We start from the raw sequence: 16,706 nt of genomic DNA, 5'->3' as shown, positions 1-16,706 counted from the left end.
TTTTTAATTAAATTTTATGGGTTTTTTTAAAACAAAAATTCCTTTGTTGTCCTTTCCCCCCAGCTATAAGCTCAGCTGCAAATAATGTAAAATAATGTGAAAGAGTAATATATTACCACTGTTACCGGATTGGTTGGGATCGGCGTCCGCGCTGTCCACAAACAGACACGGAGCATCATCACATGCCGCTGTACCTGCTCTCCTCCAACATGGACCAGTGTTTGGCCCTGACGTCAGCCGTTACCGCCCTGCCTGCAGTATCGTTGCCCACAGATGATGATGGTGGTGATGGAGACGGGAGAAGCGGCCTCGCCGTGAATCTCATTCGGAGGCGGAATTAAGGCGCACGAAGCGGACAAGTATTTAAACAAACAAAAAAAAAGGACAACAAACTTTCAGATGGAGAAACGGGAACGTCCGCTTCACGCGTTTGGCGCAGGGAGAGATGCCCCGCAGCAGCCAAACGCCAGGGAGCGGCGCGCTGTGTCGCTTCGGTCGGGGGTTCCTCAGTTTGGCAGCGCGCCCGTGGAGTCGATTTAGGGAAGACGTTCACTTGGTTCATATCTCCGACCCACCGGTTCTCAACGTCAGCGCGGATTCGATGGCCGGGGTCAGAAGAAATACCTTTAAAAGGGTGGAGCTGCGGTTCGTTTAATAATAAATGATGAGGAATTCCGCTCGTCACTCTCAGCCTAATTGCGAGTAGTGGATTTGATGTTTATGTGTGCCTGACACTGATACCCGAGCCCCATCAGCGCCGTGCTTTCTTTTTCCTTTTCCAGCACCCTAACAAAGAAACGGGTGATGATATGTCACCATTTGAAATGACGATGGCTGCTGGCGGGTGCGGGACTACCCCTGGCATTCACGTAAAGCGCCCTGATAGCGGCTCTCCGCGGAGGCAGTTTATGCAATCCGACGCAGTGTTGCAAGTGGGCCGATGATTTGATGCTGTACTCTGCTGTCTCCTAATGATATGATCCCAAGAACTGCCAGGCCTTTACGTTTCAGTGAAATATGCTCAGGCCTCCCGTAAAGCACCACAGAGCGAGGGAGCTGTCAGTGCGCGGGCACGGGGTGTTTCTCTGAAAAGTGGGGGCCCTCTCTGTAATTAAGGTGTGAAATCGGAGGGGCAGAGAGAGAAAAAAAGCAATCATGTCGAAAGTTGTGAGTAACAAGGAGAAGAAATCCTTCAGCAAAAAGCTGTTCCGGAGGAGCTCGGTGCGCTCCGTGGGGAGCTTTATGAGCAGAGTTCTCCGGACTCTCTCGACTCTGTCTCATTTTGGCACCGACGAGCAGGCCGCCGAGGATGAGACCGACGAGGCAACTTTGCTCCCCAACACCACTGGGGGGTCACTCCCGTCGGATGACAGCGACTGCGGGGGTTTCCCCTTTGGGGATAAGGTGCCCGGTGTCGCCGGGCTCAAGAACCACGGCAACACCTGCTTCATGAACGCTATCTTGCAGTGCCTGAGCAACACAGAGCTCTTTGCTGAGTACCTTGCTTTGGAGCAGTTCAAAGGTGGAGAGACGACAAGCAACAACGAAAAGGCCAAGTCCAACGGGGTGCTGATGCAGAAAAAAGGGGGAGGCCAGCAGCAGCCGGAGACAGGGGAGGTAACCGAGCAGCTGTCCGGACTGGTTCGGGCTCTGTGGACCTTCGAGTACACTCCTCAGCACAGCAGAGACTTTAAGGTAGGTCGTGGAGACCCATATAAAGACCCTCGCTCTGTGTGGGTCTGCACAAGTTTGACAAGCAAGCAGAAAGTGTCCAAAAGACACTAGATTTAAGTTGTGTTTCTATTTTATTTTGCAATATTTTTTTTATTTCTTTGAGCTCCAAATTCAACAGTCATCTAACGTTTGATTAGATATGAGCTTATGGGACAACCAGCTGCACCTTATAGTCCAAGTTTTTGCCTCTTAAGTGCAACTAAGTGAACTTGAGCAACAAACTGAGTCCTACTTTTTAAGTGGTTGGCTACAAATCAATGTGTTTTTTATGTTCTCTAAACTTACATGGTTAGAAGATAAATCTGAGTGTGAACTCCTTAAATATTACAAAGATGATTAGTTTTATATTTTAGATATGCCACTTTGTGTTTCTGACTTTGATCCAGGTGTGATTGTCATACACGGGGCAGCCATATATGCACTTTACAAGCAGTACAGTGTTTATAGTAGAATCCCAGTGATCCGTGAAAAGTCAGTGTTTATAGGACTAACACTTCTTCCTTGTAAATGAAACAGAATCTTGAGCAGAGCTGTATTGAAGCTGACTGTATCAGCTTTTTGCTTCCAGCCTTGTCTGTTTTTCATTGTCATCTCTTAAATCTGCGTCCCGGCGATGAAAAGTTTGCCTGTCACGATCACAAAGATTTGCTTCTGCATAACAAAAGACGTGTTTTCTCACTCATGATGTGTTCTTGAAAAGTTCAATACAAAGTGGAGAGAGACTAAACAGAAACGGGCCATACAGCGCATTCTTTGTTCTTGACAATGTTGCTATTTCTGTCTATTTTCTTCTGCTTTAGTTGCCAGCCAAACTGCAAACAGTCCAGCTGGATATAGATTATTTTCATCATCAGAAGCATTAAACATGTTGAACTGGACATGGACACATGGGTGAATATAACCTTAAAAAAACAGAATAAAACTATGTAGGATTTTTGCAGCATACAAGTGTTTTCTAGTAACATTAGTAACGCTTCCAACTGGTGCTTTTAAAAGTGTCATTTCATAGATATTTGGGAGAACACATACACACACACACACACGCACACACTACAAATGGATCTTTCTCTTCAAATGTCTAAAAAATACTATTACAACCTTAAATGCTGCTAACTGGACTTCAGCAAAGCAAACTTTGTTGTGGTTTGTGTACATTAAAGATGGACATTTGCTAATTTTCCACCTCTTTTCTTAAACCACAATCTGAGCCTAAACTGGAAGCACTTAAAGACCATTAGGGAGATTTAATAAGAACACAAGGGAATTATTTTATCGTCCATTCTCTCTCAGAAGCCGCTGGTTTGAGGATTTGGTTGTAGTACACTACCTAAAATCTCAAAGACTTTGCACAAGTCTGCACTTCTGCACATCTCATCTTAAGATGAGATTTTATTTGTCCAAAGAGTTTGGAAGTTCCTTTGTTATACCAGCTGAACATTAAGTGAAACACACTAAAAAGACTTAACAAAACTGCTTACAAAGTAGAATTGGCATATAGCTAAAAATTTAAATACAATATCACAAAACAAATATCTTAAAAAAAGATCAAAATAAATACAATTATATAAAATAAGTATAAATAAAAAGTGTATTAAATATCTCAAATGTGTAAAAATATCCAATCCAACAAAGAAAAATGAAACAGAATTAAACTAAATGTAGATAAAAGCATAAATATCAGATGACATTGAAGTGGCTTCCTGTAACAGGGTCAAGTGTCAAAGCCAATGCAGTCACTCTACACACAGAGTAAAGTGTTGTGACAGTGCCAACATGAGACATTCAACATTTGTACCCCCCCCCCCCCCAACAAAACAAAACAAAGCAAATTATATGATGATAATATTGATATGATATTTTTTAAAACCCGTACTGATACTGATATTTGATGATCTAAAAATCCAATATGTCAGCCGATATTTTTTCTTTCAGACCCATGAAATATGAACAGCTTTGCATGACATTCATCGTGTGTAGCTTTTTATGGGCAGTTACTAAGATAATATTTGTCTAATAAGCAAAGTTCTCCAGTTCAAATCTGGGAGAAGATGCAAATCCTAAATCAACCAAAAAAGTAACAAAAACAAAAAAATGGAAAACCATGCAGGGCTATCTGTTGTGGCAACGACTTGCGAATATGGGAGCAGCCAAAAGTAGCTTCTCCTACTAAGATAATTAAAAAAAAAAAAACTAAACTTTTTTACTGTTACAATCAGTCTTTGACTACTTTTTTTATGAGTGTTGCTAACAGAGAAGTTGCCCTCTGTTGGATAAACTACTATTTCTCCTGTTTCTCCTTCTAGCTCTTTTTAAAAACTTTTAAACTTTTTCTTTATCAGGTGTTATAAATGCACATACATACATCGTGCACCTTTTAAATACACGGGAAACATAGTTATATTTTTGCTGTGTGGTGGTTTCATTCATTTTATGGCACATTTACTTAACACTTATTTAATCCTTTCAAGCTCAACCTGCTATTTGACATTTAAGTTGAACTACAAGTTCAGCTAAAATCCTGGTCAAATGTACTGCAAAGGTACAAACGAAGGTCAGTAAGAGTCACGCAAAAGTGTTTGAGTGCACAGCCTGGGAAAACAGTTTGTCCTTCCTGGCACTGGGGATTTTTGTAGTGCCTTGTTGGTGTCACTGGTTTTTAATTTAGATTTTGAACTCTGCATTGCAGACCAGAGGTTTGGGGTATGAAATGTGAGGGCACTTATTTGGCAGAAAAAAAGCCAACAACTCAGGCTAATGATGCATTATGAGAAAGATATCACAGCTTTAATGCAGTGCCTCATTTAATATTACTTTTTAAATATTATCACCAACTGATGAATTCAGAATGAAGTTACACAGGCTGAGCATCAGTATCAAGCCACTTTCATACTGATTGGTTATTGGCCTGTTGGCAAAAAACAGCATAAACCAATGGCATTGGCCGATTTTTATCAGCTAGACGTTGACAAACAGTGCGATGAACAATAAAAGACTCTGAAACAGTTCAGCCATTGTTTTTATATCGCACAACGAAGAAAACAGGGAGTAACGACTAAAACCAAATACAGTGGCACTCAGGACAATCAGGACAGTTGCTATTGGCTTAGAATTTCACATTTTGTGCATCCCTAGCTTTGCCCTATGGGAATAACAATCCCATTTTTTTCACAGTGTCTTGTCTGTCGTTAACCAAAAATACACACAGCATAGCAGTTTATAGGGTTCTATTTTTGTGAAGGTGCAGTGTTTAAAAGAGACCTGGGTATTTAGAAAATGAATCACTGATATCATCTCAGATCTCTTTACTTAAAGACAACCTTTGTGGTTGAGCCACACAAGATAGCCTGGCCCTGGTTTTTTTTGCACCATTTTGCACAAAAGCGCTGAGGCTGCTTTTGTAACTGCTCTAAAATAAGGACGACTGTCCCATAGGAGAGGCTGAGCGGCCACACAGTACCCAGTGCCGCTCGTATCTTTGACCTTGTGTGACATTTGATAGCCTCTGCGTGGAGGTGACTTCACAGCTTCCAGCCTGGGCGGCTTTGTAGAGTACGCACTGTTTTGATCTCCAGCAGCTTATTGTTTAAGGTCAAGCTTCAGCCAGTGTCCTTGCTTTAAAAAGCTTGGCCTGACCTTTAGGACTCTGCTAATCGTTGTCCTGGTTAAACATAGCTGAATATTTCACAGTTAAGCAAGGTGGAAAAAGGGAACGAGTCGCTCTCTGTGAACTTTTACTACATCTCTGTTTTTTTTGTGCAAGCCACTTAAATCCATCCAATTCCTTGATTTTTCTTTTTTTCTGCTGTTGTCTGCAGAATGTAGTGTCAAAGAGTGCCCTTCAATTCAAGGGCAACTCCCAGCACGATGCCCAAGAATTCCTCCTCTGGTTGCTTGATAGAGTTCATGAAGACCTCAACCAAATTGTCCCCCTGGACAGCAGACTCCCCAGGAAGGTAAACACTGATTTAGATCACAGTTACGTGTTACCGCTGTGTCCTAAAGTAAACAGATATGCAACTGCGCATTCGGTAATTTCTGAACATTTTATTGCTTCTTGACTGCTGCTGTTGTTTATTCTCAGCCTCCAGTAGAAGAAGAAACTGTCCCTGAAGGATCTCCACTACCAGCACCTGGCTCTTTTGTACAGGAGCTGTTTCAGGCACAATACAGGTAAAATTTGCAGTTGCTGGCAGTTGCACATTTGTTTTGACTCTTTAGCACCGTGCTTGTATTACAAAACATACATACGTAGTTAAGAAAATCCTCGACATCCTTTGTTTTCTATGCTGAGAGTAATTGCCCATGTGATAAACATCCAAGTGAAACGCCGATCACAGGTCGAATCCACATTGGTATAGATGAGGATATTTATACACAGCTGTGACTTTGACATCAAACCAAACACTGTGCAAATGGAAAGCGAGATCACTCATTAGTTTGTGGATTCTTTGCTGTGGATGTTTTATCCTAGAAAGTGTTAAGCAGTGTTAAATAAGACCATAAACTCACCAGAAAAGTGTTCACTGAACTCATAAATCAAGTGAGAAGTGGAGTCATTTCCTCAGTCTTTACAGACTTCTTTCTGTAACTGGAGCAATTGCCCCCTGCTGGCCATTATTATGATTGCAGGTTCAAAGCTGCTGTTGCTTCTTTTTCTTCTTTTTCTTTTCCTTTTATTTAAAGCCCAAGAAACTTAAAATTCAGTTCAGTTTTATTATATGGCACCAATTCACATTAACAGTTGCCTTATATTGTAAGGTAAAAACTCTGCAGTATTAAAAAGAAAACCCCAACAGTCAGATAACCCTGAAAAGCAAACATTTGGCAACAGTGAGAAGAATAAACTTCCTTTTAATGTGAAGAAACCTCCAGTAGAACCAGGATCAGGGAGGGACAGTCATCAGCTGTGAGGAGACAACAGAGGGAGGCAGAATTAAAGACAAATTATGAGAGTTTTATAATTGAGAGTGATTAAATGTAGCAGTGGTGTATAAACATACAGAGATTGAAAAGAGGTCAGGAAAGAAGAAATGCTTAGTGCATGATGGGATGATGGGAAGCCTCCCAGGAGCCTGAGCTTAGGAATAAATTTGATCTGGCTCAACTATTCAGCTTCATATAAGAACATAAAAGTGGTGTCAGTTGTAATTCATTAATTCTCCTTGTTTCTCTGATTAGATCCTCCCTGACTTGCCCTCACTGCCAGAAACAGAGCAACACCTTTGATCCTTTCCTCTGCATCTCACTGCCAATCCCGGTACCTCACACAAGGTAAGGTGACTCTGGGTCTAGTTTAGAAGTAAGACAATCCATCATACAATTAAAAAAAAAGTCCCTGTATCCAAAACTGTAATGAGACAAGATCCTGTCTGAACTCCAAGCTTGGAAACAAAGGGAGTGTCAAACCGAGCCCAGACAAACACTGTGAGAGATGTGACAGGAAAAAGCTAAAATTAGAAGATGCTGTCTATCTTTGGAACATCGGTCCAGTCATGGTTATGAAACAGCCAATTAAATCCAGTCGTTCTGTTGTGCAGGCCCCTGTATGTGACAGTGGTGTATCAAGGAAAGTGCTCCCACTGTATGAGAGTCGGGGTGGCGGTGCCCCTCTCTGGCACCGTGTCCAGGTTGAGACAAGCTGTGGCCCAAGAGACCAAAATACCTGCCCAACAGGTGAGGCCTCATTTAAAACTTTCCTCTTTGTGTTCCTGTTAACGAACCCGCATCAGTAATTTAGTGTTTTGGGTTTTTTTGATTCCCCGTCACTGCTTAGATTGTTCTCACTGAAATGTACTACGATGGCTTCCATCGCTCCTTCTGTGACGATGACGACGACCTCGAGATCATTCAGGAGAGCGACTCCATCTTTGCTTTCGAGACACCCGAGCTGTTCAGACCGGAGCAGATCCGCTCCAAGCGATGTGGTACGACATCCTGTTTACTCACTCTTTGTCTCAGTGTAGTGGGTTGACAAAAACAGGCAAAATGTTTCATTTTTGGGAAGGTAAAGCAGCATGTTGGATTGATTTTTGGAAACACTTCACAAGGGAGCACGTGGGTTTTTTCCCCCCCAACTTGAACTTTTTCTGTGTACGTTTCAGGAAGCCCACACGCCAATCTCAATCAGAACAACTTGAAGTATGGGACAGATAATAACAGGATGGCCACACAAATACAAGAGCCTACAACACCACCTCAGAGTCCCAATAAGAACAGCGGGCAGGCTGAGAAGATCGTCCTGCTGGTGTGCAACAGAGCCTGCGCTGGACAGCAAGGACGCAGGTGCTTTAATGAACAGAGCTGTGTAAGAATTGCAAATTTAATCCACAAATCTTCTAAAACTTGCTGTTTTTCTATTTTCCCCCAGGTTCGGTAATCCATTTATTCTATATTTGGAGCGTACAGTGACCTGGGATGTACTACAGAAAGAGATTTTGGAGAAAATGAGGCATGTTCTGCGCCCTGGAGTCTTTGTACAGGTGCATATTATGACGTAAACACAGCAACCTCACATTTTGATAAGCTTTTAATGAAGATTAAGTTTTTTCTTGTCTTACCCTTGACGCCCTGTAGGTGGGGCCCTTCACTTTGCGTGTGGTAGGAGTGGTTGGAATCACATATCTCTTGCCTCAGGAGGAGCAGCCTCTCTGCCATCCCTCTGTGGAAAGGTAATGCCGCATATCCCCGCTAGGATGCAGTGTTACCCCACCTGAATGTCATTGTAGAAATCCTGTGGCGTGTTCTGTCCAGTTGAAGGTGATTGAAGAGCCTCAGCGAACCTTCATTGGTATTGATGTCAAAATAAATCCTGAGATGTCTGATAGCTTGTCTGGTTCTAATAGATTTTCTTCACAGAGGCTGTCGACCTCTGGGGTTGTTGCATGGATTTTTTTTTTAATGAAAAGAAAGTTGTGAGTGACATTTGCTCCGCTTGTGTTACATGAACAAACAAAGACTCGTTCAAACTAAACTTTAAAACAAAAAACATGGTCACCATCACAAGTTCTGATGATGACTTCAAGACTAGGACAATGGTTAATAGTGGCTAGTGGTGAAAATCTAAAACAGAAATTACCTCTAGAGGAGGCGTAAATCTTTCTGTGCTTATGATAATAAATATAATAATGAATTAAAAAACCCAGTTAAATGTGTAAAATTAAACATTTAATGTGTCTCTGGTCTAACTTTTAACAGAGCATACAAGTCCTGTGGTCCTGGAGGACCCCCTCATGTCAAAATTGTTGTTGAGTGGGACAAGGAGACGAAAGACTAGTACGTGACACCCACACGCACACACACACACAAAATTAACACAAGAACTGGACTAAAAAAATGATGGACTGATAGAGTGATGAATCCAAATAAGAGTTTTTGGTTCAAATTGTTGTCTGTAGAAACGGAGGAGGTCAGGTGAGCGGTACAACATTGAGTATTTACAGACATCTGTAAAACCCAGTGGAGGCTCGGTCATGGTTTGAGGCTGTACTTCAGCCAGCAGTGTTGGGGATCTTGTCAAAATTCATGGAAATATAAACGCAGAAATGTACCATCAGATTTTGTTCCACCATGCAACACTATCTGGAAAGTGTCTGATTGGCAGTGACTTTGATTTTCTGCACGGCAATGATCTTAAACTAAATTTCAGTAAATGCAGAGCTCGATAAATAAAAACAGCAACACACAATACAGCACTATCAGTCGTAGACTGGCCTCCCAAAAGCTCAGAACTCAACATTATTGAAGCAGTGTGGGATCATCTTGACAGAGAACAGAACAAAAGGCAGAAACATCCAAGGAAGAGCCTTGAATGTCCTTCAAGAACTCTGAAAAACTATTCCTGAAGACTACTTAAAGAAATTACAAGAGAATAATGAAGAGTCATGATGTTCCCACCAAATATTGACTTTCAAGCTCTTTGGAATTGTACAAACTCTTTTTTTCCCTTATATGCTCTATTTCTATGTGTTTTCTCATATATATATAAAACATGTGAAGACATGAGGGGTGACTTTAGCACAGCGCTGTATAGTAACTCTTTTGAAGTTGTGTATTCCCTCTGTGACTTCGGCTGTGTTACGCCCACAGTCTGTTCAAAAGAACTGAGGACGAGTACATCCCCGATGCTGAAAGTGTGCGGCAAGCGAAGGAGCAGCATCTGCAGCCTCAGACCTGCTCACTCGCCCAGTGCTTTCAACTCTACACCAAAGAGGAACAGGTATGCTGGTGTGACCTGCACAAAAAATATTACTGATACTGATTAAAATATATATATTTCCCCTTGCATGCAGGGGTGCAGAGCGTAAAGCCTGTTTTGTGCTTAAAGTTTGCCACTTTAAAGCGTTTTCACATTAATTTCAGCTTGCTCCTGATGATGCATGGCGCTGTCCACACTGTAAGCAGCTTCAGCAAGGCAGCATCAAACTCAGCCTGTGGACCCTGCCAGACATCCTCATACTTCACCTGAAACGCTTCAGACAGGTGCAAGATTGTATCTTTTCATACGATGTAAGTAAAAAACAAAAAAAACCCCAAACTTAAACGTATTGCTTCTACAGGACGGGGATCGGCGAATGAAGATGCAGAACATGGTGAAGTTCCCGCTTACGGGCATGGACATGGCACCTCATATGGTAAAGAGAAGCCAGAGCAGCTGGAGTCTGCCCTCCCACTGGTCGCCATGGAGACGGCCATACGGGATGGGTCGTGATCCAGAGGACTACCTTTATGACCTGTATGCGGTGTGTAACCATCATGGGACCATGCAGGGAGGACATTACACAGGTGAGGAAGCACCATATCCAGCTGGGTACAGAAGCTCTCCAGGATATTTATGTTGTTTTATTTCATTGTGTCTTGTAGCTCACTGTAAGAACTCCATCGATGGGCAGTGGTACTGCTTTGATGATAGCGATGTTCATCCCATATCTGAAGATGAGGTCTGCAAGCAGACTGCTTACATCTTGTTTTATCAACGACGTGCAACTATCCCGTCCTGGTCTGCCAACAGTTCTGTGGGAGGTAATTTGTGACAATGTTACTGTGTGCAGACTCATGTCCAATATGCAAGAAAAAGCATTTGGCAATAAACCCATAAAAAGGAACACAATTTTGAGTCATTTTCTCATGCACCTAAATGGTAAATGGACTGGTGCTAGTATATCACCTTTCTAACATTTGCACACACTCTCACATGGATGCATTGGGGGAAACCTGAGGTTCAGGATCCTGCACAAGTGGGCTGAAGGAGTTAGAGATCGGTCCACCGACTGTGATTTGTAGGCGACCTGGTTTTACCACTGTTGCTATATTATTCCTTGGAAGTTCCTTTATAAACACTTACACTAGCACATCTGTTAAAACAGTGCAGAGGGCAAACATTCAAACTGATTCAAATTTGCTGTGGATGATCAATGCTGGTGATGAGTGCTCGGTCTGTGGCTACCACTGAGCACTTTCAGCAGTTTATGTACTCTACAGTTTCAAAGCCTGAAGATGGAGCATCGTGCAGGGAGCAGGTGGTTCTTCTTCTTTTTTCCTCAGCAGTCATGAGATTAAGCACTGGGAATTCATCCTCCAGGGTGTGACTGTGGTGTTTGAAGGGAAACACTGTGGAGAACTCCACTGTGTGGTGGCATACAAACCCACTGGTTAGATTTGCTTCCCTGTGACTTTGCACACTTGCCCAAAATGAAAATAATTTTTAAGGGCTCCTGTTTTCAGACACTGAGAGAAATCCGGCTCACATCACAGAGATCTAAAAGTAGAAGGTCTGAAGGTTCATGAGCAGATGACCTTAAAGGTTTTTGATATTTATTTTTTATGTGCTGTATCCTGGAACTTTTTTATTGCACCTCATACCTCACATATTAAATTATCCTGTAATGCTCATAATATATAGATGTTCAACCACTGTCTGTCTGTTTGGCCTCTCAGGTTCCACCAGTTCCTCTTTGTGTGAGCACTGGATTAGTCGGCTGATAGGAAGTCGTCCACCTAGCCAAGCCTCATCAGGGTCCTCCAGACGCACCTCGCTGGCCTCTCTTTCTGAGTCTGCTGAGTTTGCTGGTGAACGGAGTGAAGATGATGGTAAAGAACACTAATATCACACAATTACATGTGTTTTTTTCAGCTGACAAGCATGACTATTTTCTTAATGCATGTTCTCTGCCCTGCAGGTTTATCTTCCAGACCAGCAGTGAGAGGCATGCAAAGGCAAACTTTCTCCTCAAGATCTTCCATCGCAAGTCCCTTAGCACTGAGTGAAAACGGTGCTAAACCATCCTGGCCCCACTCTGCTAAGCTCCAGCTTCGTTCCAACTCTCCCTCACGATTCTCCCTGGAGTCCCACTCCTCCTCCCCAGTACTGGAAAGGATAGGAGAGGTGGTTGATACCAAGCAGTCTACCTCCTGCTTCACTGGGTCACCGAAGTTAGATAAACTGTCAGGGGGCAAGTCGGCTATTGGTGCTTTGGAGAGTAATGGAGGCGCTAAAAGGCTGATAGAGCAGGTGCACTCGAAAGCTGTGCTGCAGGCAGATCAGAGGAGCTCCATCCAGGCAGGAGATAACAACAATTTACTGGCTGGGGCTGAACAGGTCAGTCCAAGACATGGTGCAGCTGCAAAGGAGGTGAAACCAAGGACTGTGGCCGTGGACAGCAGCGGTGTCAAAAGGTCCTCTGCCAAGACTGGGCTGGAGAGCGAAAAGAGCCCAAAGAAGCGCGCTGCCACCTCCTCGACGTCATCCAGCTCTCTCTCTCCTGCATCTCCGGCCATTGATAAGTCACAGTCTCGAACACAATCCAAAAGCGCAGCGGCACCATCAACGCCAAAAGACAAAAGCGATGGAAGCACTAAAATTTGCAAGGGCGGCTCCTCCAGAACAGCAACCCCCTCTAAAAAAGGATCATCCCAAACCACGGAGGTATTACATCCTGAGTTGGCTGCACAGAAAAAGAGTGGATCTCCCGGATTACAAAACTCACACCCTCAGAGGAGGACATCACCCAGAGGGGTTAGTGAGAAAAGCTCCGCTTCAGGAAGGAACAGAGCAGCAGACAGGAGCACTAGCCGTGAATCGTCACGGACCAATACGGCGTTAGAGAAGAAAGTTAGCCATGGAGGTCCTCCCTCCAGGCTGAGCGCTGCTAGTAGAGCTGAGGGCAGGCCAGGCAAGGCTATGGAAGACAGAGCAGCAGCCCGGAGCTCAAGCAGTAGCTCCTCCATTACTAGTCTCCGATCCTCAAGTGTAGGTGTTTCCTCTTTAAATACAGCTCCACCGCTAAGAGGCCCCCAGAGGAGCAGTAAGACAGAGGACAAAGGTTTGTCCTTCTTTAAAACTGCTCTGAGGCCTAAAGAGACCCGGAAACCAAGTGATAGCGGCAAAGCAGGGGCAGGAGAGGGGAAAGGAAGTCCAGAGGAGAGTGGTGGGAGCGCATCTAGAGAAGGAGTCCCGCACGGAGCGAGCAAAAAAACATTGTGCGTGGCCTCGGAGTCCAACGCGAGCACAGCCAAAGACAAGGAGTCCTCTAAGGCATCAAGTTCCGCCAAGCACTCACTGCTGCCCTCCACAAAATCAAAGCTTTCTGGAGCAGAAACAGCAGCTCAGTCTCCTGCCACTGCAAAGGACCCTTCAAAGAAAGAGCCGGCTAAAAAGACATTACAGTCCAGAAAGATCCCCATCAACTCCACACAAACTAGCCAGAAATCCAAGTGATGTTACTCCGAGGGTCTGAAAAACAATCTCTCTAAAGTGCAGCTCTGAGGTGTTTTTCTGTTTCTTTTTAACCATCAAACCAGACACAAAGCATGTCTGGCAAAACAACTTTGAAGCACCTGTAGCTTTTCAGTGGTCACTGAATACCAGCTGCCATATTGGACACCTCTTGCCCACATTGTTAAATAGTTATTTAGGAATGGATTTTAACAGAAGCACTTTGTATGGATTGCATTGATTTTCAGGCGTATTATACTGTGTTGTAAATAAGCATGGGCGTGTGTTTAAATTATTGCCTTGTTCTGTCTGTAGCATCGTCGGGAGAAGAGCAGCTCATAGCGAGAATAAAAGTCACTTTGCACAAGTTGGAAAGTGGATGCGGAAAGGAGAAAGGAACTTTTCAAACACGGACTCACTCAGTCACCAAAGGAAGTTTACTGGCAATTTTTAACATGCTGATGCAGCAAATTATTTTCAAGAGAAGATCTTTACGTACAGCTCTCCTCCAGTATCGAGAGCCATTATGTCAACGACAAACATCAGTGCCTCAGATAATCGCAGAGAAGTATTTAATCGAAAGTTGTGTAACTGCAGGTGTTGGTAAATTTGTAACTCGATTTTAATATTTATCAAGCACTGAAAATGTCATTTCAAGTAAAACACAATAACGCCTGTTTAGTGCGAACCGCTGTTTACATGTGCTCTTTTTTGACGTAGTAATTCTGCAATAGCCTTTAAAAAAACAAACAGAAAAAAACAAAGTTTTTCTTCTTTTTTTATTCGACCACATTCTGACTGTCGCCAAGAAGCTGAGGAGTGAAACGTGCGTCATCAGTGTCTAACGTCTGGAGATCCTCGGTCCACCATGGTTCTTAACATTTGTGTTTATTAACCTGTAATAACCCCTCAAAACCACCCCTGCCCTCCAGCTGCTGACGCCAACACTTAACTGCGGTGCCCAGGTTCCCTTGTGGGAAATCGAGCCTCTTCAGACTGCCAGACGTCTCCAAACATTCCTCCCAGACGAACACAGGGTTAATGTACAAAAAAACCGCATAAACAACATGCTCAAAGACAGCCTGTCCTCTGTCTTCACATGCCACATCACAGCTTGTGCGCATCTTAGCTTGCAATACAGAGTAGTACTCCACAGAACGCACTGACTGTAGACCCGAGAAAAAGAGATCACTATTCCTGAAGTATGTGACAGTTGTTGCATGATAAATTGCTTATGCATGCACTTAACTATGCAAGCAGATTCTTGTAAATGCCCACACTGAGTATGTAGAAGTGCCACTCTTGTTGGATGTGTATTTATTTCCAAGTATATATATGTATATGTACATGTATATATATATATCTATATATTTATATATGTATATATATATATATTAATTATTATTATTATTATTATTTTTTTTTTCAAAGGCCAGCATCGGAGAGCATGTAAAGGCATCTTTATTAAAGCTTTGTTTGCACATTTCCTCAGAGTAATATAGAGTTCATATGAATGAAGGTTTTCTGTAGTGTATTCATTTGTCTCATGTTTCCCCCTCGAAACAAACACTCACAGTTGCACTTATTTTTTTAAACAGTTTTCATGACTTTTGCAGCAAAAATGCTGCTGCAGCTTTCGGATTGTGTTACAGTCGGATCACTTTTAACTGGTCAATATTAGCAGAGCTATATTTGCCCCAGGATGGGAGTGTTTTATGATAGACCCAGTGACAGGCTTGTTGTCTGGGTTTAAAGGGGCATTAGTGGTCTGTGTAGTTCCAGAGACATCTGCTGTAAAGATGTCTGCCTCTTCTTTAGTGAAATGGAGCTGTGGCCCTCACCGTGCCCAAAAATCACAGATTTTAAAAGCTCGGCAGCAGAAATCTGATGTAGTGCAAAGAAAGAAGTTCCAGCATGAAACTGCTTGTGAGGATTTTTATTTGTATTTTTTTTTATTTGTATTTTTTTTTAAGTAACCTTGTGACTTACATTTAGCTGATTTTGGAGTGAACTCTATTTCTGTTCATGCATTTAGACAGATTGTGGCCACTCATGACCAGTCTGCATAACTGTGCTGCTTTTGTCAGAAAAAAACTGATGTGCAGTATACACGTATGCATCTTTTACATAAGATCAAAACATGAACCCTTCTACAAAAACAAAACAAACCCCCCCAAACAAATGCTAATATCTTACAGTGAAACATTGGAAGGCTTCATTAACCTATACAACAGGAACTCTACTTAAGTCAAACCAATCAATGAAAGTTTTAATAATAAAATGATTTACTGAATGTCACATTTAAGGGTGAGTGTATATCACTAGCCACAAACTGCTTTGCGGGCTCTAAGTTTTCAGCACATGCAGTGCAGAATAAATCAAAGATGCTATCTTCAGTGCCTGCTGGCTACAGTTTGTTGATGCTGTGGTATTAAAACCCAACACATGCAGTATATGAACTGGAAAAAAAAAACCTGACCTATGTATGTCGCGCCAGTGTTGATGATATGTCAGCAATGTGGAAATGCAGTACTGTGAGGAATTATTTGTTTACACAAAATGCATGGGAATTATTAAAACCTTTTTATTTTCCCATTTGTATCGAGTCATTTTATTTAAAAAGTGCTGTGTTCGTCTTTTCTGTTGATCTGAGGAGGAAAGTGGGGCGGTGGTAATCACAACTGAAAGCAGGATCAGTGAAAATGCTGTCTCTGTCTCTCTGTTTGCGTGCAGACAGCTTGACCTGCAGGTGCTTTGTTTTTCATTTAGAGTGTTTGTATAACTAGCTTGGGGGACAATTTATTCTTCCATTTCTCATTACCTCCACTTGGTGGTGCTCGGTGTTTGCCTGAAAGTCTCAGAAGAGCCAGAAAAAAACGAGTTAGGGAAATAAAGCAGCACTCGGTGTGAATTTGCTCTTGACAAATGCCCTTCAGTCTGAACTTGTGGGATTATTAAGATATATAAGAGTGTCAGGTCTAATGCTGTCAGCAGGGCAGATGATATGTTATTAAACTACAGCACCATCATTTATTTAGAGCTGATTCAATTGCAGTTTTATTAGTTTGGCCCAAGGCTGGGCATATTAAGAGTTAATGCTGCCTCTTTGTCTTTTCTATTCTTGTAATTTTGTGTAACAGTCATCAGTTTTGGGGATTACATTTTCTGCCGCTCACTTCTCACCTCTTGTGCAGTCAGAAGACTGATGAAATTTTAAAAATTGCCTGGGGTGTGACGGGGCTACAACATGCTTCTCCCCACA

General features: G+C 42.6%; 1 protein-coding gene across 1 annotated transcript; it reads left to right on the top strand.

Annotated features, from left to right (window-relative positions):
* Nucleotides 1–143: 143 nt before the first annotated feature.
* LOC309713016 (ubiquitin carboxyl-terminal hydrolase 31-like) lies at nt 144–14,766 on the top strand. Its single transcript, XM_082544331.1, has 16 exons — nt 144–1,695; nt 5,550–5,687; nt 5,816–5,904; nt 6,913–7,005; nt 7,272–7,407; nt 7,508–7,658; nt 7,836–8,016; nt 8,102–8,213; nt 8,308–8,402; nt 8,929–9,006; nt 9,820–9,949; nt 10,093–10,212; nt 10,290–10,515; nt 10,594–10,752; nt 11,668–11,820; nt 11,910–14,766. Exons 1-16 carry the CDS (start codon nt 1,156–1,158, stop codon nt 13,445–13,447), a joined length of 3,939 nt encoding a protein of 1,312 aa, XP_082400457.1. The 5' UTR covers nt 144–1,155; the 3' UTR covers nt 13,448–14,766.
* The last annotated feature ends 1,940 nt before the right edge of the window (nt 14,767–16,706 follow it).

Source organism: Aulonocara stuartgranti, assembly GCF_965226115.1.
Source record: "Aulonocara stuartgranti genome assembly, chromosome: 8".
Lineage (NCBI taxonomy): Eukaryota > Metazoa > Chordata > Actinopteri > Cichliformes > Cichlidae > Aulonocara > Aulonocara stuartgranti.
This window is presented reverse-complemented; position numbering and strand designations above follow the sequence as displayed.

What these genes read in the sequence shown, in the direction of transcription:
- LOC309713016 (XM_082544331.1), top strand. Translation starts at nt 1,156, where the DNA reads ATGTCGAAAGTTGTGAGTAACAAGGAGAAGAAATCCTTCAGCAAAAAG. An exon ending in ATCCCGGTACCTCACACAAG is followed by an intron (nt 7,006 to 7,271) that starts GTAAGGTGACTC and finishes TCTGTTGTGCAG; the next exon opens with GCCCCTGTATGTGACAGTGG. An exon ending in GATCCGCTCCAAGCGATGTG is followed by an intron (nt 7,659 to 7,835) that starts GTACGACATCCT and finishes TGTACGTTTCAG; the next exon opens with GAAGCCCACACGCCAATCTC.